Source organism: Myotis lucifugus, unplaced genomic scaffold (genome assembly GCF_000147115.1).
Source record: "Myotis lucifugus unplaced genomic scaffold, Myoluc2.0 scaffold_192, whole genome shotgun sequence".
In the NCBI taxonomy this organism is placed as follows: domain Eukaryota; kingdom Metazoa; phylum Chordata; class Mammalia; order Chiroptera; family Vespertilionidae; genus Myotis; species Myotis lucifugus.
In genome coordinates this window covers 1636040-1658360 of record NW_005871240.1, presented here as the reverse complement: position 1 = coordinate 1658360, position 22321 = coordinate 1636040, and the positions used below count along the sequence as shown (strand labels likewise).

At 34.7% G+C, this 22321-nt stretch overlaps 1 protein-coding gene across 1 annotated transcript in view; it reads right to left on the bottom strand.

Moving 5' to 3' along the window:
- CFAP47 (cilia and flagella associated protein 47) overlaps window positions 1-22321 on the bottom strand; it is a 425326-nt gene that overhangs the window by 59827 nt on the left and 343178 nt on the right. Inside the window, 3 exon segments of the mRNA XM_014462850.1 lie at window positions 9459-9554; window positions 16949-17105; window positions 20748-20852. Coding sequence (XP_014318336.1) covers window positions 9459-9554; window positions 16949-17105; window positions 20748-20852 — 358 coding nt within the window.

Genomic DNA, 22321 nt, shown 5'->3' with positions numbered 1-22321 from the left:
AAATGATTGTTAAACAATACTACGGACACTCTACTCCAACAAACTAGACACCTGGAGGAAATGGACAAATTCCTAGAAAAATACAACATTCCCAAAACTCAATCAGGAAGAATCTAAAAACCTCAATAGGCCAATAACTATGGAAGAAATTGAAGCAGTCATCAGAAAGCTTCCAGCAAACAAAAGTCCAGGGCCAGACGGCTTCACAGGGGAGTTCTACCAAACATTCAAGGAAGAACTAAAACCTACCCTCCTCAGACTACTACAAAAAATTCAAGAGGAAGGAACACTTCCAAGCTCATTCTATGAAGCCAGCATCACCCTAATACCAAAACCAGGTAAAGACATCACAATGAAAGAGAATTACAGGCCAATATCCCTCATGAACATAGATGCCAAAATCCTCAACAAAATCTTAGCAAATCGGATCCAGCAGTACATCAGAAGGATCATACACCATGACCAAGTAGGATTTATCCCAGAGATGCAAGGATGGTACAACATCCGTAAATCAATAAATGTGATACATCACATAAACAAATTGAAAGAAAAAAACCACATGGTCATATCAATTGATGCAGAAAAAGCATTCGACAAAATCCAACACCCATTTTTGATAAAAACTCTCAGAAAGGTGGGAATAGAAGGATCATACCTCAACATAATAAAAGCCATATATGACAAGCCCACAGCCAACATCATACTCAATGGTCAAAAACTAACACCATTTCCCCTAAGAACAGGAACAAGACAGGGATGCCCACTCTCACCACTCCTGTTCAACATAGTACTGGAAGTATTAGCCATTGCAATTAGGCAAGAAGAAGAAATAAAAGGCATCCAAATTGGAAAAGAGGAAGTAAAACTGTCCTTATTTGCAGATGACATGATATTATACATACAAAACCCTAGAGACTCCATCAAAAAGCTACTAGACTTAATACATGAATTTGGCAATGTAGCAGGATACAAAATTAACCCCAAGAAATCTGAGGCATTTCTATACACCAATAGTGAACTTTCAGAAAGAGAGATTAGAAAAACAATCCCATTTACCATCGCACCAAAAAAATTAAGATACCTAGGAATAAACTTAACTAAAGAGGTTAAAGACCTCTACTCAGAAAACTACAGGACGCTGAAAAAAGAGATAGAGGAAGACATAAACAGATGGAAGAACATACCATGTTCTTGGATTGGTAGAATCAACATCATTAAAATGTCCATACTACCCAAAGCAATCTATAAATTCAACGCACTTCCCATTAAAATACCAATGGCCTTCTTCAAAGATCTAGAACGAACTCTCCAAAAATTCATCTGGAATAAAAAAAGACCCCGAATAGCTGCAGCGATCCTGAGAAAGAACAAAGTAGGTGGGATCTCAATGCCAGATATCAAACTGTATTACAAAGCCACTGTTCTCAAAACTGCCTGGTACTGGCACAAGAACAGACATATAGACCAGTGGAATAGAATAGAGAGTCCAGAAATTAGCCCGAACCAATATGCTCAATTAATTTTTGACAAAGGAGGCATGAACATACAATGGAGCCAAGATAGTCTCTTCAATAAATGGTGTTGGGAAGATTGGACAGATATATGCAAGAAAATGAAACTAGACCACCAACTTACACCATACACAAGAATAAACTCAAAATGGATAAAGGACTTAAATGTACGACAGGAAACCATAAAAATTCTAGAAGAATACAAAGGCAACAAAATCTCAGACTTATGCCAAAACAATTTCTTCACTGATACAGCTCCTAGGGCAGTTGAAACTAAAGAGAAACTGAACAAATGGGACTACATCAAAATAAAAAGCTTCTGCACAGCAAAAGAAACCATCAACAAAACGACAAGAAAACCCACCTCTTGGGAAAACATATTTGCCAACGTCATATCTGATAAGGGCTTAATCTCCAAAATTTATAGGGAACTCATACAACTTAACAAAAAGAAGATAAACAATCCAATCAAAAAATGGGCAAAGGATCTAAATAGACACCTTTCAAAAGAGGACATTCAGAAAGCCAAGAGACATATGAAAACATGCTCAAAGTCACTAATCATCCGAGAGATGCAAATCAAAACAACAATGAGGTACCATCTCACACCTGTCAGAATGGCCATCATCAACAAATCAACAAACGACAAGTGCTGGAGAGGATGTGGAGAAAAAGGAACACTTGTGCACTGCTGGTGGGAATGCAGACTGGTGCAGCCACTATGGAAGGCAGTATGGAGGTTCCTCAAAAAATTGGAAATGGAACTCCCATTTGACCCTGTGATCCCACTACTAGGAATATATCCCAAGAAACCAGAAACACCTATCAGAAAGGATATATGTAACCAGATGTTCGTAGCAGCACAATTCACCATAGCTAAGATCTGGAAACAGCCTAAGTGCCCATCAGTAGATGAATGGATTAGAAAACTGTGGTACATCTACACGATGGAATACTATGCTGCTGTTAAAAAGAAGGAACTCCTACCATTTGCAACATCATGGATGGAACTGGAGAGCATTATGCTAAGTGAAACAAGCCAGTCAATGAAGGAAAAATACCACATGATCTCACTCATTCGTGGATAATAAAGACCATTACAAACTTTTGAACAATAATAGATACAGAGGCAGAGCTGCCTCAAACTGATTGCCAAACTGCAGTGGGAAGGCCAGAGAGAGTTGGGGGGCAGGAGGGAGGGGAGTAAGAGATCAACCGAAGGACTTGTATGCATGCATATAAGCATAACTAATGGACATAAGACACTGGGGGGTAAGGGAGGGTAGGGGTGTGTCAAGGGCGGGGGGGAAAAAAAGGACACTTATGTAATACCCTTTGTAATACTTTAAGCGAAAAATAAAAAAATATTAAAAAAAAAAAAAAGATTAAATCTTCACTGAAGTGAGTTAGATCATTGAGAATAGAGACAAAGAAGTAGAAACAGTGAATATAGATAGGTCTTTCTAGGAAATCATGGTGATTGCCTTTAAAGCTATTAAGTTCTAAAAGATATATCCTTGGGGTATGTCATTTCTATTGATTGTAACAAGGATTCCAAAATTAAAATGACATTAATGTTAATAATAAAAGTAGTAGCAACAACAACTAAAGGAAAATTATTATCCTATAAATTTGTATATCCCTCTATATGTAGAAAATTCTTTGAGACAGAGTTTGGGATTCACATTTATTATCTGGATTAATACTGATTAATTCACCTTAATGAATCATCGTTGGCATAACTCATGTTGTTTAAAAATACACTTTCTCATTTTGAGGATTATATATAATTTATAAGAAATATAACGACACAAAAATAAAGAAAATTGTATTATTTTATTCTGGAGAAGAATTTTGGCTTTCATTCACTGGCAATATAACCAAGTTGTAACTGTGGAATGCTCTCTTGGGAATTTATGCAATAATTTTGTGAAAACAAACATTTAAGTTGAGTGATATGTGTCATCACTTAAAGATTATAGATAAGTAATATAAGTAGTATTGTAACGTACCCCGCGAATCACAGAAGGATGCCTCAAGAAGTCGAATTAAAGAGTCACATTTATTGCAATCTGGGACTACGAGGGGGCCATGCACTCCAAATCTCGCAGTGTCCTCCCTAGCCCCACATCAGATTTATATAGGCAAAGATCACAAAGGTATTGATTACATCCCACTGTGGGAAACAGTATGGAATTTCCTCAAAAAACTAAAAATGGCCTTGGCTGGTTTGGCTCAGTGGATAGACCATTGGCCTGTGGACTGAAGGGTCCAGGGTTCAATTCTGGTCAAGGGCACATGCCCAGGTTGTGGGCTCGTTCCCCGTTGGGGGGGCATGCAGGAGGCAGCCGATCAATGATTCTCTCTCACCACTGATGTTTCTCTCTCTTTCCCTCTCCCTTCCTCTCTGAAATCAATAAAAATATATTTAAAAAAACACTAAAAATGGGACTCCCAATTGACCCAGTGATCCTACTTTTAGAAATCAGAAACACCAATCAGAAGAATATATGTACCCCCATGTTCATAGCAACGCAATTTACAATAGCTAAGATTTGAAAAAACAAACAAACAAGTGCCCAGATGAGTGGATAAAAAAGCTGTGACACATTTAAACAATGGTATACTATGCCGCTATAAAAAAGAAAGAACTCTTACCATTTGCAACAGTATGGATGGACCTGGAGAGTATTATGCTAAGCAAAATATGTTAGTCAGAGAAAGATAAGTATCACATGATCTCACTCATATATAAAAGGTAATGAAAAAAAAATGAACTGATGAAAAAAATAGATGTAGAGACATATAAGCATGAACAGTCTTTAGGACCTCAGAGGGAAGGCAGGGGAGATAGAGTGGGTGGGAAGAGATCAACCAAAGAACTTGTTTGCATATATGTATAACCCATGGACACAGACAATAGGGTGGTGAAGGCCTGGGGTGGGAGACTGGGGTAGGCTAGAAGAGGTCAATGGGGGGAAAAAAGGGGACATATGTAATACTTTCAACAATAAAGATTTAAGAAAAAAATAAAGTGGAATACTGAAATTTTTTAAAGTTATATGAAAATGGCACTAACTAAAATTATATCTGGTTAATTTTAATTATACATATATAAAATTATGTGAAAACATATAGACCTGCTGTTTTAAAGAAAAAGATTAAGTGGAATAGAGCAACATGGTCAAATGTATCCTTCCCATCTGCTTTTCTTAGAGGAATCTTTATTTTTTTTTTAATTGCTTAAAGTATTACAAAGGGTATTACATATGTGTCCTTTTTTTTCTTCCCCGCCCTTGACAATCCCCTGGCCCTCCCTACCCCCCAATGTCTTATGTCCATTGGTTATGCTTATATGCATGCATACCAGTCCTTTGGGAATCTTTATCTAACCAGAAAAGGATTCCTTGATATTGTGATTACTCTGATGACAACAATCTAAATTAAGGCTCTAAATATTTTATTTTAGATTAAAGATAAAACTTAATTAGCCCTTACAGAAATTATTAAGATTGTGTAAAATGTTTTGAATAGTGTGCTGATTGTTAGCCATTATATCATGAAATATCAAGAGTACTAAAGATAGAATAGTCATTATGTAATAATACTTTTAAATATATTAATCTTTCTCATGAAAATGATTAAAGGATTTTCCTTCTTCAGCAGAGAAAACTTATAGTTTTAACTAAAGCCTTTATATTATCTAGAAAGCCATATGAGAAAATATAACCGTGAGCTCTTGCATTTAAATTCAGAAATAAAATATTAACTATAAATAATCACAAAAGTAGCTTGTATTATGAGACGACAAATTGTGTATTTTTTGTCGCTATCAAAGCACAAAAAGAGTGAGCTATATTGTTAATACTATCACTGTTTTGAGAGGTGCTCTAAAATGGATTTGAGCATGCTTTAATCATTAGAACACATGCAACAAATATTTAAAAAATAAAATTTAAACATTTCTGAAGACATAAAGTTGGTGAACTAATAAAAATCCATAAAGTGTATATTGATATAGTTTCAGTTATCACAGAAATGTATTTCTTCCTACATGTACAGTTGTAATTTAAGTTATAAATTAGTTTAAATTATATATATAAATTATAATTTAGTTATAATTTAAAGTTTAAATAACCATAATAAATATTCTATCAGGTTTCTTTCCAAAGTAGTCAAGTTTAGTATAAAGTTCATATGGATAAAGAAACAGGGGAGAATAGCCAATAAAACTCTGAAAAGAGAATGTAATGTGAAAGAGGTATCCTTACACACATATTAAGGCACATTATAAAGCCTCTGACCAAAAAGCCTTAAAGACCAAAAGACAGTGTAGTTTTGGTCTTTAAGACAGGTTTAGTGGAATAGTAGAGATAACCCAGAAAGAACCCAAGTATATATGGCAGTGTAGTCATGACAATGTTGACATATCAAATCAGGGAGATAATATGGGCTTTAGAATAAATCTGGAAGAAAGAAAGCCACTTGGATAAATGGAGGGAGGTACCATGTTATTAGATTAAAAGACTCAATAGCTCAATATTTCTCAGATGCTAGTTGCCCCCATATCAATGTATAGTTCCAATACAATTCAAATTAAAGTCCTAGCAGGGGCTTATCTGGAAATTCTAAAACTCATGAAAGTGCAAAGGATCTAGAATAACTAAGAAAATGTTAAAGACCAGGAACATTTTTGAAGACTTATGTACCACATCCAGACTTGTCATATAGTTGTAATAGTTAAGACAGTATGATATTATTGCAAAGACAGAAGAATAAATAACTGGAACTAAAGAGAGAGTCCAGAAGCAGACTCATAAACATACTGTCACTGGATTTGGGAGAAAAGTGTTACTGTAATTCAATGAAGGACAGGATGCCTTTTCTATAAAAGGTGCTAGGATGATCTGGTATATATAATGAATAAAATGGCCCTTGACTCCTACATGTCACCATATTTATAATTATTGAGGTATGTATCAGGAAAAGTAAATAATACTTCTAGTAAAAAGAGGGATATATCTTCATGACTTCATATGCCAAGCTATCGAGATTATGGCCAGCATACAGTACCTAGATATCAGCGCTTTGTGAGAACTGCCTTCAGCTGAAGAGTCACTGAAACTCCTTTTCAGGGTAGACTGCACTTAACAATGGATTGATGTGGGCAGTGGGGGAGGGAGGATGAAGCTATAATATCCTGGCCTCCTCATCCCAAATTGGGGCAACTCTGAAGAGCTATAGTAATTTCAGTGCTTGCCATGTTTTATCTGAAACCTCTGTACCTATCTTCTCCCTCTGTTCAGTCTTGTTTCATTTTCTTCCCCCAGTGGTGTAGACCATGAGAGCACTCCCTAATAAATGTCCTGCACACTAACCTCCTCCTCAGAGACTGCTTCCCAGGAAAACTGTTTTGCAACAATGATAATTAAAATACTTCCGAGTGAAATATGAAGATATTAAAAATTTTTATTTCATTATTTATTGATCGATGTTTTACAGCTATCTTCTATTTATGACTGTATTGAGTAATTGGGTAGGAGCACAAGTCCTACATTCAAAGCCAAGCTCCAGCATATATTGGGGGTGTAACCTTGGAACTACTCCTACATGTCTCGGTATATTCATCTCTAACATCGGGGTATTAATAGAATCTATCATACTGTTGGGAGGACTAAATCAATTGCTATTTATAAAGGTTTAAATAGGCCCTGGCAAACATTACATTGCTATTGCTCATGGCAAGTAACACTGTTTTCCATTAAAATACTATTAAGTAAATAATCATTTAGGTGACACAAAGGTGTGCCAAAATTTGTAAAGGTGGAATGTGAATGAATAACTGAAAGTTGGTGATATTTTAAAAATTAAAATGTTGAATAAAATAGAGAATATAAAGAATTAGGGATATGACAAGGAAGAACAAGGTTTGATTATTTTAAAAATATAGATATACCTACAAAGTTGGATACTTTAAAATATAGATTTAATATAAATACAGAAATAGATATCTACTGTTCTGTAAAAAAATCCATTTCAAGAAAACTGGTATTCACCACGGTAACAAGACTATTTAATCAATAAGCAATTGATGAGAATTAAAATAATTTGTCTAGTAAATGTTTCACCTAGATGACAAATGAATTTCAGAAGCAAAAAATTGTTACTTATTTTTAAATTCATTTTTCAGAAATATATGAAATATATTCCCTGGCATGTACTGGCAGTGTACTAGGTCTTATCTACGGTATATATATAAAAGCCTAAGTGACCAAATGATTGAATGACCAGTCAACTGGTCGCTATGACATGCACTGACCACCAGGGGGAAGACACTCAATGCAGAAGCTTCCCCCTGGTGGTCAGTGCGTTCCTACAGCCAACCTCCTACAGCCGGCCAACCTCCTGCAGTCCCTCCCTGCAGCTGGTTGGCCCCAATCAGCCCCAAACAGGACTGGGCGAGACGGCCCCAATTGGCCCTGATCGCCGGCCAGGCCAAGGGACCCACCCATGCACAAATTCGTGCACTGGGTCGCTAGTTTGTTATAAAACAACAACAACAAAAAATCAGGAATCATCTTTGTATTTAGCTATCTTCACTTATACAAACAATACTAATAACCCATACTTATATATAAATTAGGGCTTAGACATGTATTCACATAATTGCATTTGTACTTCAAATAAATCTCCTATTAGGTAAAACTGATTTTTCATTCTTTATAATGTCCAAAATGGGGTCTAGAAAGTACAGAAAATAGCTCAAGCTAATACAGTTTCCCATGGTACAGTCGAAACCAGAACACAAATTCCCAGACTAAGAAGTTTACAGCCCAATCCCTGTATTTTGGCTGCCCTTCCCAAGGTCATAGAGTTAATTTTATGCATATGTAGATTTATAAAGCAGCACCTTGTTCTCTAGTGCTACAGTATGGTATATAATAATGGGGGGGCCGATATTTAGGAGGCTATCATTTAAATCAACATCTACTTAAATATTAGTGATCTTGAACATAGTTTCATTCTTTGGCCATCTGTACTTCCTCTTTTTTGAAAGGTTGTTTTTACTCCTTTTAATGTATTGCAAATAAATAAAGAAGAAGAGTTTGAAGTAATACACAAGAAGTTCAACTTTGCCATTAAGCAACTGTTTTGATTCAATGTAAGTTAATGTTGTTGAATTGCAATCTCCTTGATTCAATAACAATAATACTAACACCCACCTCATGGAGTTGTGAATTAATGAGATTTAGGATGCTGATAGAAATGAATACAGTAAATATAAATGAAAGTCATGAACCTATTTGTATTGGGGTGTTAGTAGTGGTTATTGATTTCAGTTACTACTTCTGCATTATGTTAATATAATGAATATTTTATCATATTTACATAACTATTATTAGATTTTTTGCAATTAAAAACATTATTTTAAAACATTTTGAAGAAATTCATATTTTGGGGGCTTTTGATTTTTAAGCAACTTAATTATTTCTTATGCCTTAGATTTTTTTCCTATTCATCAGTATGAAGGTGGGATGATTAATATACATAAAAATAGATGTCTACCCTGTAATAATTTTTCAGGGAATCATTAGCTTTGCAAAGATGCAATTAGTTTTCATAAGTATGAGTAACGTTAGTACACTAGCTATTTTTAATTTTCCAAAATCATCTTTGGCTCACACACTTATGGATTAAGTGGTAGGATAGTCAACTACTTTACAAGTTGTACTTATGTGATATATAAAGAAAAATAGCAAAGATAAAATGAATATACATAAAGTTTACACTATCCATGTTTTTCTATCAACTTATTAAAATTTGTCAAAATTTTTAATTGGTGCATTTAATTTTTATCCAATATTTATTAAGACATCAGACATAGTTCATCTTCTCTAAAATGTGATAGCATATAGAATAACAGAATATAAGGTAGAAATTCTGTACCGTGTGAGCGTTCCATACTAAGCTTGAAGGCAGTAGTCTCAATGAGGAAGCTATCGCACTGAATGCCAAGGGCGAGATTCTTCGGCATTTCCCGATCTAATAAAAGTATAAAGAAATATTACACTTCAATGTCACATTTAAGAGAAAAAAAATATCAGTGGAGACTGAAACTGAATCAAAACTCTCCTCTAATGACAAATTTCTCAGATGATTATTTTTAAAACATTATAAAATCAACTCATAAATCCTTGGAATTTTTATTTAAACTACTCAAATAACAGATATTACTGAGACCCTGTTTGAGCCAATAATTTAATTTGGATTGTAGTAGTTAATATTTACATACGCATAAATATACATTTATGAAACTAACAATAATTTAAACCAATAAATACAAAATCAGTCAATTATCCAAGACATACTAACTGGCTACATAACAGGTAATTGCTTTCAGGGCTACCATTTATAAAAGATAAAATCTTTGTCAGCATAGGCATTTATAACTTTAAGTATATTGAACTAGATATCAGCTGACACTATCCTTGGAAAGAAATGGGAATGAATAATGTTACAACCTCTATGAAGGGGATTTTGTAACTTACAGTAAAATAGTATATCTATATACCTATATATGTATATATATATATATATATATATATATATCTATATCTATATCTATCTATATAGATACACACACACACACACACACACACACACACACACACACACACTGAGTGGCCAGATTATTATGACCACCCCATCAGTACTTCATTGACACTTCCAAAAAATACTGAATATTGAAAACTTCCTAAGCAAATACTCTCAAGGTTTTATTATTATTATTTGCATAATTAATTCACTTCATTGTACTGATGGGGTGGTCATAATCTGGCCACTCAGTATATATATAGATATATAGATATACATATATATATACACACACTGAGTGGCCCAGATTATTATGACCACCCCATCAGTACTTCGTTGGGCCACCTTTTGCCTTCAATACTGTGGCTATTCTTCTTGGCACTGACTCCACGAGATGTTGAAAGGTGATGCGAGGAATCTGACACCATGCCTGGTGAATAGCACTGTCCAGTTCTGTGAGACTTGATGGTTGTGGAACCAGCTGCCTGATGGCTCTTTTAACTTCGTCCCACAAATGCTCAATTGGATTGAGATCTGGTTATTGTGGGGGCCACCTAAGCAAGGTAAAGTCTCCCTCATGTTCTTGAAACCACTCCTGCACAATGCGAGCACCGTGGCATGGTGCATTGTCTTGTTGGAAGAAGCCATTTCCATTGGGATATGCCATCAACAGGATAGGATGAACTTGATCAGCAATGATACTTAGGTATGTTGTGCTATTCAGACGTTGTTCCATACGAATTAGAGAGCCCAAATCATGCCAGGAAAACATGCCCCAAACCATAACACTGCCCCCACCAACTTGAAGGGTTGTACTCATGCATGTGGGGTACATGCTTTCATGCTGTTTCCCCAAACTCTCACTCTGCCATCTGCATGATGCAACTAGAAACGTGATTCATCGGACCACATGACTTTTTTCCAATGCTCGACTGTCCAATCCTTGTGTTCCTGTGCGAATTGGAGACGTTTTATCTTGGTAACTGCAGACAGCAAAGGTGTTCGAACAGGCCTTCAGCTTCCATATCCCATACGATGCAGTGTACGGCTAATTTGCCTACAAACGTCAGGTGGTCATAATAATCTGGCCACTCAGTATATATCCAAGCTAATAAAATCAGCAAGGATAATAGACATAATAATTAATATTGGTAGGGAAACTTAATGGATACTAAAACCATCAAGGAAAGGTTATAAGGCAGGAAGGTATTCATATTGTCTCAAATTATCCCCCCAAAATTATTTATTATTAGTTATAAGGGGAAAAGATGACCTTTATACTATAACAAACAGTCTGGAAAACATGACCTTAACCAAGTGATTAAACTTAGCTTCCCCATAATGGGACTGACATTTGGTGCTTCCTGATGTGTTACAATGAGAAATACACATCTCCTATATGGTATTCTTACCAAAATGCTTAGTTTGAACTTGAAATAATGAAGAAACAACAAGGAAATCCACAATGTGCAATATTCTATAAGACAACTGGCCTGGACTCTTCAAAATGCCAATATCATAAAAGACAGAACAAGGTAGGAGGGGGCCTTTAGATTAAATGAGACTTAAGAGATCTGATAACCAAATGCAGTGCATAATCCTTGATTGGATCCTGGGTTAGAAAAAAGAGAAACTAAGATATAAAGAGACTATTATACATTTGATACTTCAACTTCTCTACCTACCAATCTCCAATCTCCCAATGCTGCTTACTTATTCATTCAAATATTGAAATAGCTGATTGTCTGAATTTGGGAGAGATTTTGAGAGTGTGGGACTTTTTCTTACACCTATTTGTCTTCTTATGTATAAGGTTATGCACACCTTGACTGGCAGTTTACAATGATCACTACATATTTAACATCAATATTTATTCAGCCCTGGAAATACTTTAGTTAAGATTCAGAGGGCGTCCAGAAACAAGATTTCATAAACTAATTCTAACATGTAAAATCAAATACACTAAGTAGTGCCTCTATATGTCCTGCAGGTGTGATTAACATAACTATGCTATAGTGTATGCTTTATTATCTTACTGCTAGTGAAAACGAAGGTTATAACTAACTGAGTAAACAATAGCTTAATATAGTACTATGTTTACATTTGTCAACCCACAAAATGAAAGTTGATATTTATAAAACTAATATACTGTGTTGATTGGCATGAACACCTTTATCCTTACTTTTATTTTATTTTGTTCTTCAATAAAACTATACAATGCAATATAAAGCTCATGTATCACAGAATTATACATTTGAAACCTATATAATCTTATTAACCAATTAACCTGATAACTTTAATTAAAAAACTACTGATGTCTGGAAAAGAACCCACTTATATTTAAACATTTGAATAAAATCACTAATATATTTAAATTTGGATTAAGTAAAAAGACTGAATAATCTCAATACTACAGATATTTTAGTAGAAAAGTAATCAAAACTTTGTATGTATCAACTAATTTATGCAACTTTTAGGTATGTATATAATCCATAGTGGTATTTCACATGTAGAATACCACACAAAAATCAAAATACAATGTATATGTGTATGTATATTACAAATACAGGTAGTTTTGAAATGTGCATATGACAGTTTTCAGCACAAAATAGATGCTCATTAAATAGTGACTGAATATTCAACTCCTGCTTTATCAACATATATTCTAACATTTAGGTAGGAATAAAGCTATCCAATATAATAAAAGCCTAATATGCTAAGTGTCCGGTCGTCCTTTCAACCAATCAAAGAGTAATATGCTAATGACATGCTAAGGCCACTCAACCAGTCACTATGATGTGCACTGACCACCAGAGGCAGATGCTCCAACTAGTAGGTTAGCTTGCTGCTGGGGTCTGGCTGATTGGGACTGAGCGTGATGGGCCGTACATGCCCTGGAGCCCTCCCGTGGTCCCTCCCTGGCTGGCCAACCTCCCACATCCCTCCCCAACCCCGACTGTGCACCAGTGGGGTCCCTAGGTCTGGCCTGCGCCCTCTCGTAATCTGGGCTGAGGGGACCCTCCACCCCCGACTACACAAATTTCGTGTACCAGGCCTCTAGTGAGTTAATATAACCCCTGCCATTGACAAGAACACAATTTAGCAGGTTTGGAATATGGTTATATAAGCAAGAGCACACACATACATATAATGGAGATATGTCTTAAATTCTTAACGCATACACCAGGCCCTAATTTTTGATGTTTTAACTCAGGTCTTTGCTTCTCATTCATAACTACCTTCCCCTTTTCCACCTTTATTAAGCAGGGTGAAAACTTCAGAGCAGAGGGCTGGGGTGCAGGGCATAATTACTGATGAGAGAGGATTGTGAAAATGATTTCAAAGATACCAGTCAGCAAGCAAGGGTGCATGTCCAGGCTGAACAAAGAGGCCAAGAAGGGAAATCTAAGTATATGTGGATCAGGCAGACAATTTAGAATGATAGTTAGATGGTCCTGGAGAAGACAGCTCGACATGATGAGTTCAAGACCCTGTTCCATCACTTACTCATTATACAGGGTAGAGCAAAAGTAGGTTTACAGTTGTTTGTGTGGAAAATAACAGTAATTAATAAGTAGTAATACAAGAATAAACTGTTTTATATACTCACAACTGTAAACCTACTTTTGCCCCACCCTGTATGGCTTTGGGAAATTTCTAAGCTTCAGGTTCCACATCTGGAAAGCCTCCAAGATTTTTTTAAAAGATTGAGTACAGTCATGTTTACAGAGCTAAAGTGTGGTACATATTGGGTGCAAAATTTCCTAGGCAATTTGAGAGCTTTTCTGCAGCAATTGGCTCTTCTCAGAACTCATTAATGCTTTGTGCTGGGACATCACTGTTATTCTCCAAGTGTGAGCCCATCTCCTCTCTAGCCACCCTATCTCATTCACCTTTGCAAGTTGCCTGGATTAAGATATGAATAGACCCCTGAAATATAACGTTTTCAACACCTTGCTTTGCATACTATTCACCTGAATGAACTTTATGCAAAGACAACACACAGTAGAATTAAAGAACTGAATAGAGTTTAATTAAATAGAATTAAAAGATTGCTTGAAAACCAAGGCAATACTTCTTAGAGAAGTGATTAAAGTGGAAATAGCCAAGACATCAGCAGAAGAAAAGATGTTAGAGAACAGGGCAATATGAAAGTTTGATCATAAGTTTGAAACTCTAAAAATGTTGCCTTCTTGGAAAAATATCTATCATCTATCTATCTATCTATCTATCTATCTGAAGAGAAATGAGTAATGCAGGACCCAAAATACTGTGAGATCTCTTGCACCCCCTTGGTGCTATATTATGAGTCTTGCTATTAACTTTCCTAAGGGGATTCTGTGAATTCTGTAGTATCTGCAGGAACATTCACATCTGTTGAAAGGTAGCAAGGGATTGCATAGTCCTATCAAGAAATAATTTTGAGACATTTACAAATATTTAAATGAGAAGGTATTAATTTAGTATCTTTTTAATGAGTATATTTGGCATATATGTTAAATATTTTCATGTTTCCCTGTGGCCCTTCAACAATTCAGGCCAAATTATGAGGCCTAGTTGCAAAGGAATATGAGTACAAGAAGACATGTACATGGTAGCTAAAAAAAAAAAAAAAGTAAAAAAGAGGAGGTTATAACACAGAGAGAGACTCCATCACCAAGAAAAGGAAAGGATAAAGCTTTTCATAAAGGAAAGAGAGGAAGTGGAAGAGAGAAAGAGTAGGTCAGTGTCTTTCTTTGTGCCCAGTCTCCTCAGGTTGAAGGAAGAAGAGGAAGAACCCGAGAGCCTGCGCATTTACCCAAGAGAGTGAGTTAACGTAAAAGAGACTTTTAAACTGCAAAAGAAGAATACATCTTAATTGTCAAGCTTACTGTTTTTCCTGTTAATAGCAGAAAGAAATTTGGAGCAACTAAAGAAAATTAAGAAGCCACAAATTATTTCACCATTTATTTTTAATGTTAAAAATCTTGATCCAATATGTTTTTTGTTGTTGTTGGTTTTTTTAAAATATATTTTATTGACTTTTCACAGAGAGGAAGGGAGAGAGATAGAGAGCTAGAAACATCGATGAGAGAGAAACATCGATCAGCTGCCCCCTGCACATCCCCCATTGGGGATGTGCCCGCAACCAAGGCACATGCCCTCGACCAGAACCGAACCCGGGACCCTTCAGTCCGCAGGCCGATGCTCCATCCACTGAGCCAAACAGGTCTCGGCAATCCAATATGTTTTACTAATGTTCTTAGAGTTATGACTTGGCTGCACCTACGCTGAAAATTTCATTTCCTGGTTTGATCCATCTGTCACCCTGGTGTGCTTTCACACCAGTAATTCTGAGTCCTATAACTGGTGGAAACTCCACAAACACATATTTTTTGGGGGCCTATCTAAATGTGTGGTTTGCAATTCCAGCCAAATGCAATACAGTTATATTTGAATTTTGTTATCTGCATCTTCCTTTCCCTCTAGCAGTTATTTCAAACCACTGTGACACTCTTCAAATCTCCTATTACATCTCCTTTTTTCAGGAGATGAAAATCTAAACAAAACTGCTTTTAATTGCCAAGCCCTTCTACAACCAATCAATTTCTCTATATTACATTTGTTTTATCTTGCCCCTCTGGTTCATGGCCCTTTTTTTCTGCCTCAACTCTGATCTCAGCCCTGCCAGAGCCTTAGCCGATCAGCCCTACCTCCTTTACAGCTTTCACTCCTGCTCAGTCCTGGCTTCTTTGTTCTGCTGATACACATGCTCAAGTCTCTTCCACACTAAAATGCTGACTTCCTTGGGCCAGCAATCAACTGCTAGTAAACATTGGCATCTCTCTCCTTACCACAGCCAATGTATTCATAAGGGAATTTCACATCAGATGACATTATGTACTTAATTTTTTAAAATTATTTTATACCAAGAGCATAAAGAGATGACGAGGAAAGATGAAAACTCTAATAGGTAAATGAGTGTTCAGTTTCAGTATTAAACAAAAAATAACTAATTTGCAATGATGATAAAATAATATTTTTCTCCAATCAGATTGAGGGAGATTAAGGAGAATAATATTAGTCAGCACTTATAAGGCTCAGGAAAATAGATAGAGTCTGTAATATACTCCTGATGGCAGTGTGAATTGAAATGTAATTACTCTGGAGAGTAAGTTGCTTATTTATATCAAAGAACTTAACATATGTATTCCTTTTAGCTCAACATTTGAACTATATAAAATGGATCACAGCAGTAGCAGTTTTAGTAGAATAATAATAATAGTTGAAAAGATAAAATTAGTAATATACAATAGATTTAAAATGTGTTTGGCAAAACTAATGAGTTGATTTTTACTTCAGACCCACATTATTTGATCATTTAATAAAAAGTGATAAAAAAACTCCAAACAATCTAATTTAAAAACATGCATCTTCAATCTGACAGGAAAAAGAGAACAAGCTTGATTATAACCAAAATTTAATCCAAATATGCTATTTATAAAGAAAATGGGGAAAGGAAACAATATCAGAACACTTGAAGTTCTATAAACTTTTAAGGACTAAGCATTGGCATATTTGAATAATAATCATAAGAATCTTACTAATCTATTAATTTGCATTTTTGGCTTTACAGGTCAAATGAGAAGAATTTGACTTGTTACACAGATTTTTAATTTTTGATTCTGGTTCCACCATTTACATCCTATGATTTCAAGATACCTCATCTTTCATACCTTATGATTTTTCTTAGTGGATCTCTACCATGTCCACTATCTCTATAATACATTGATTCTATGATCAAATACATTTGATTAATAATTACAAAATAACATAGGTAAAATATAAGAAAAACAACTTACTTGTTAGTATGACATCGATTAAAACATGTTCATCTGTGGGATTTTTGAAAATTATAGCCAGAGATGCTAGCTGCTGAAGGTAGGTGGTGATTCTTTCTATTTCTAGAGGCTGGGGAAATAGTCCTATTCCAGAAAGGAGGAATTTCCATTCTTCAAACTGTTTAAAGATAAACATGCATAACATATATGTCATAATTCACAACACTTAATAAATTTAACACATGTAAAAATTTTGGCAGATAAAAAACTTTGGTTAATATTTAACATGCCCTGTTTTATCTTTTCCTCCTTTTTAAAATCCCTTTTGATTTTACTGAAAAATCAATGTGTTTTTACATTGATAAAAAGGAGAGCATAAGGGTATTTATAGCAGCATTAAAAATATATCTTAATGAAAACCTTGCATTTCTGCTCAAGGTTGATGTTTCTTTAAGTCAACTTGTCTAATAAATGAGGTACTAAAAATTGCACAAAGTTTCCAAAATCCTAGGGTGAATGTCAAGTGGAACTCACATAGTTTTCATGATCACATGAAGGCAAAGAAGGTGAGGCACAGATCGATGTCCCATTAAAAGGCAATGTGTACAACTGTATGCACAATAGACTGTGGTTCAGTTCGGCACTGAATACTAATGTTGTAAAGGAATGAAGAGGTCGGTAAATAAAATCCAACAAATACAACGGCCTAGTTTATAATCTTCCTAACTACATAGACGTTTCCAAGCCTAAATTCCAGTAAGAAGAGGGGAACTTACTTTAAGATTGTTTCAAAGTGGGACAGGAACTGATACAAAGCTATCTCTGAGTAGGGATGAATAAAGGCAAGTTTTATCTGCATATTATCTTCAAATGACTGCATTACTTTTAGTTAGAGATTCTACTTGCAAAATGTAAGTTCACTAGATTTTCACTTATGATGTCCTAATTTGATTACATGTAATTGGCTGGCTGGGTTAAATTAAATTACGAACAATTTATGTAAATTACTTATTTTTTGGCTACTTAATTAAATAAATCCTGTATGACAGAAATGAGGTTACTTTGAGCCATTGGGAATGAGCCAAAGTACAAAAACAAGAAGGTCACGATTTCATGTCTTTGCCTAATGGCCTGGAGTATTAGAGCTTTTAAGTTAAACCTCCTACATCCCACCATGATGGAACACTAGTATACAACACTTGCCCTAGCATTGCTTAAATTATCCTCTTGGGTTCAGAGAGGAAAATTAAAAAGTATCCCAACAAAAATGTGCATTAAAAAATAAGTAACATTTCTTATCCCATCTTTATCTCAAACTTCTTTGAAAGGAGACACAGTAAAAAGAAACTTTAAAGATCCAATTCCAATGTTTCTGAGAGAAAAAAAGTAGAGTTAAAAGATAGTAAAACTGGCTTGCACACTGAGTATAGCTCAAGGGCATTAGAACTGGCTAAGAAGCAACAAAGTTTTCCATAGACAGTATGCAGGATCATAGACAGGCTGGGAGATAATACCACTCTGACTTTGTCTTCTTTCCTTTATTTTTGCTAGTCTGACCTTTAGATGCAGTGAGTCACACAGTGAAGTACAAATGAAACAAATACTGGCAACTATTCGAAAATAAAAATGAAACAACTGAAAACCAACAAAAATATCTCAGAAGGCCCCATTACCACATTTGCTGCTTACTACTATTCCTATTATTCTGATAGGCAGGAACACAATCTCATTTACAGAATCCAGCAGCATAATATGAGTTCATGATATATGTAGTTGTGGTATCCTAATCAAATTAATCTTAGGATTCAAAATCTTGACAATCAACTTTAGCCTAAAATTGGATTTTGACAATGCAGAGCTCTGTATACGGATTCAAATCAGAAATCCATGAAATAAATAAAAATCTACAGCCATTTCCTTAAGTTCAGCAAAGAGTAACAATCAGAAATACTTAAAACTTACCCTAAAAGAATTGCCATTACTAGATTTTCGATTAATCAGCTACTCAGTTGTACATGTCAATTCAAATGTATTTATCAGTGAAATCAAGAGAGGGACAGACATCTACATGAATTTTTCCTTAAAAGTTAAAGTAATTGCAAATTCTTAGAAGTGCAAACCCGAAAACTTTATTTAAAAAACTATTTTTCTCATATTCCTACACTTACATAATGTATATTGTATTTTCCAAAGTTCATTCAATTAATACTTTAGGATGACTGGATAAATTAAATAAAAGAGGAAGACTCGAATGATTCAGAGATGGGGAAAAAAAGGATAAAAAGCGAAAAGGCAAAACAATCAGAAAGATTAGGGTAATACGTTTAAAAGGTTGAAGGGCCCTGGGTCTGGACCCTGTAGCTGAAAGGATGAATGAATGATGGGCCAAAGTCTAACCACAGATGAATTCTTGGAGATTTGCTACAACTTGGAGGTGCTGGGAGCAACTGAAATCAAGCACCAATGTAAAATTGATTTATAAAAGGCTTGAGTTCATTACTTGTCTGAGTTCTTTGTGTTTGATTAAGAATTTCACATTCAGTGTCTAGGCTAGGATTTTCTAAAGCTATTAAGATGGAGAACTGGTAATTGCCCTGCTAATGTGCCTGATTATCCTTGAGCAGATATAATTTCCATCAGAAATACAAGCTACTAAATTGTCCCCAATAATTAAGTAAGATGAAGGGGCTAAACCTGCTAAGAAGCAATTATTTAAAAGTGTGCCTTCTTACAATTATTTGTGTAAAATAATATAATCTCCACTGTACTTTCCCTTCTGTAGGAAAATGATTACTATTTGTTTTCTTTAATATTTCTGAGGCACACAAACTTCCATAGTATTGCTTCAGGTCATGTATAAGTCAATAATCATGTAGGAAATTTAATAGCCTCATTTTTTTTTCTAAAGGTTACACATTGTTTTAGAAAAGAGGATACTTCAGTCACACACAAGTCTTGCACTAACATTGAGACCCAAGTATTATATGGGATTCCACTGCCTCTCAGATGGCAGGTTCCTTGGTGCCCCTTAGGATTTAAAGTTCCGATATCCATTTACTTTCCTCCCTATCAACACTTGAAGAAGTACAAAATAATAATAAATGTAAAAGGTTATGTAAAGTTTTCATTGGCAGTAAGAGAGTTTTAATCAATTGGCAATCTGTAGGTAGTTGTAAAAATAGTCATGAAAATGGGTTGAAGCCAGACATGCTGGGTTGAGGTTTGTGTTCAACCTCTTACCAGCTACCTGATCTTTATTTCTAAGTCTCAGTTTCCTGATCTGTAAAATGGGGTTAATAATCCTTTCACCTTAGGACTGTGGTGAGAATGAACTGAGATAACAGCAAGCTTAGAGATGCTTAAAAATGATTAAAAATTTTTGTTTTTAAAAATTACTATTATTCAGAAAAATTATTATCCAAGAATGCTGTACAGTTGAAATAAAGTGAAAAAATAACATGATATTTGCAAGATCACATTTTCTACAGTTTATATTTAAGTTCATGAAAATTTGGGTAGTGACACCCAAGTCAGAAAATTAACACAAATAACAGCAATTTTGAATTTACATAAAGATATATATATTTTAAAATCTGGGTGTATATTCTCCTTCACTCAAGCAATCTAAGGACATAAAAATGCCTCTTTTAGATGCTTGCACATGCATGATGTATATTACATTTCCAAAAGTTCATTTAATTATAGTTTATAATAAGCTTATTCTGCTTACAAAAGATGTCAACTGGATGAATAAGATTTACTTATTTGTTGACTTTAAAATTTAATTAACTTGACTTGGACTAAGAATACTCTATCATACCTGAGCACAGTAGAAGGTAAGAGTAGCTTGCTGACCAGCTCTTCCAAGAGCAGAAGGACAAAAGCGAACACGTATCCTTTCCGTGGAGCGAGGAGCCATGGTCAGCTGTGTAAATTTAGAAAGAATAAAAAGAGAAACAAAGCAATTAATACTTTGTTTGAGTCAGCATCTTTGTGCACTAGATGTATGCTGGGTTGATATCTGTGTGATCAATATATTGCCTTGTACACTATCCAATCTCATATGTCTGCTTGACAAATATTGGTAAAACATCTGCTGGTAAACACTGTTTAACAGTGCTTGTGCCATGGCCTTTCCCCAGAAAATGACCACATAGAGTTAGTCACTCTATGTAAGGAAATCTAAATTAAGTTTTTAATTTGAGTTAGCGCCTCCTGTAATAGAAATATGCATTTCATTTAAGACTCATAGTTTATTGTCCATTCTAAGATACAAGGCAAACACTGGGCACCTAACTTGTAGCCTTGGTGATGTCAAAAGAAATGAACTGATTATAAGCATAGATGTAAGTCAAACTTCTTTAGTGTACGATGAAGTTTTCTTTGTCCTATCACATGCACATTCAAGGTGTGACCTGCTAGAATAATTTGATTCTGAACAGTATTAGTTTATTACTTCTTTAGAGATTGTGAGTCAGCTACTTCATCACAACATAGTGAGGAACTGAGTATCTCATGTAAACAAAATGCTACACTGTGAATAATATGGTATTTAATATCAACACTAATAGAAGGAGTGGCACAAATCTGAAAAATAAATCAATTATTTTTTCACTAATTTATTTTGCCAGATAACTCTTGAAAAAGTAAAATTGCAATTTAGCAGTGTTATTCAGTCCTTGTTAAATATAGCACTTGGTTCTCAACAAACTCTGATGACAATGGAATCCATATACAGGCTTAACTTCATATTTAGAACAGCATTACATCCTTATGATGTATAAGTGTGGTTTATCTACAGCAAATATTTTTATCTCAGACTGGTTCTCTGATACTTCAAATATTTGGAGGTTGTTAGTTAATGAATATTTAAGGAGTATAAATTAATTTTAGGATCGACCTTAGCAAAAAATTTTGCATTTCATATATTCGTTAAATTTAGCAAACATGAAAAAAGTTTCTCTATACATATAGGATATATATATATACATATATATATATATATATATATATATATATATATATATATACAAAAAATAACCTATTTCATTGGAAAAATATATAATACTTCATTAAATTTGATTTAACTCTAGTAATAACTATGTGGCTTAAGTATTTTAGTCTTTCTGTCTTCAAATTCCTCTTCTATAAATTTATATGGTGAAGATTGAGGTAGTTTATACAACCAAGCAGTAATTCAATAAAATTCCTTTATTTTTACCTAAAATTAGCTGGAAAATGCATTTCCAATGTTCTCAAGAAAGATAAACACCATTGTTTGGAATTTAACTGCAGTAAATTTTACTAAATTTATTGGTGTGTATATATGGTGTATAAACATAGAATCTTCGAGAAACTTAACATTTCATTGCAAGCAAGTGTCATGATAACAAC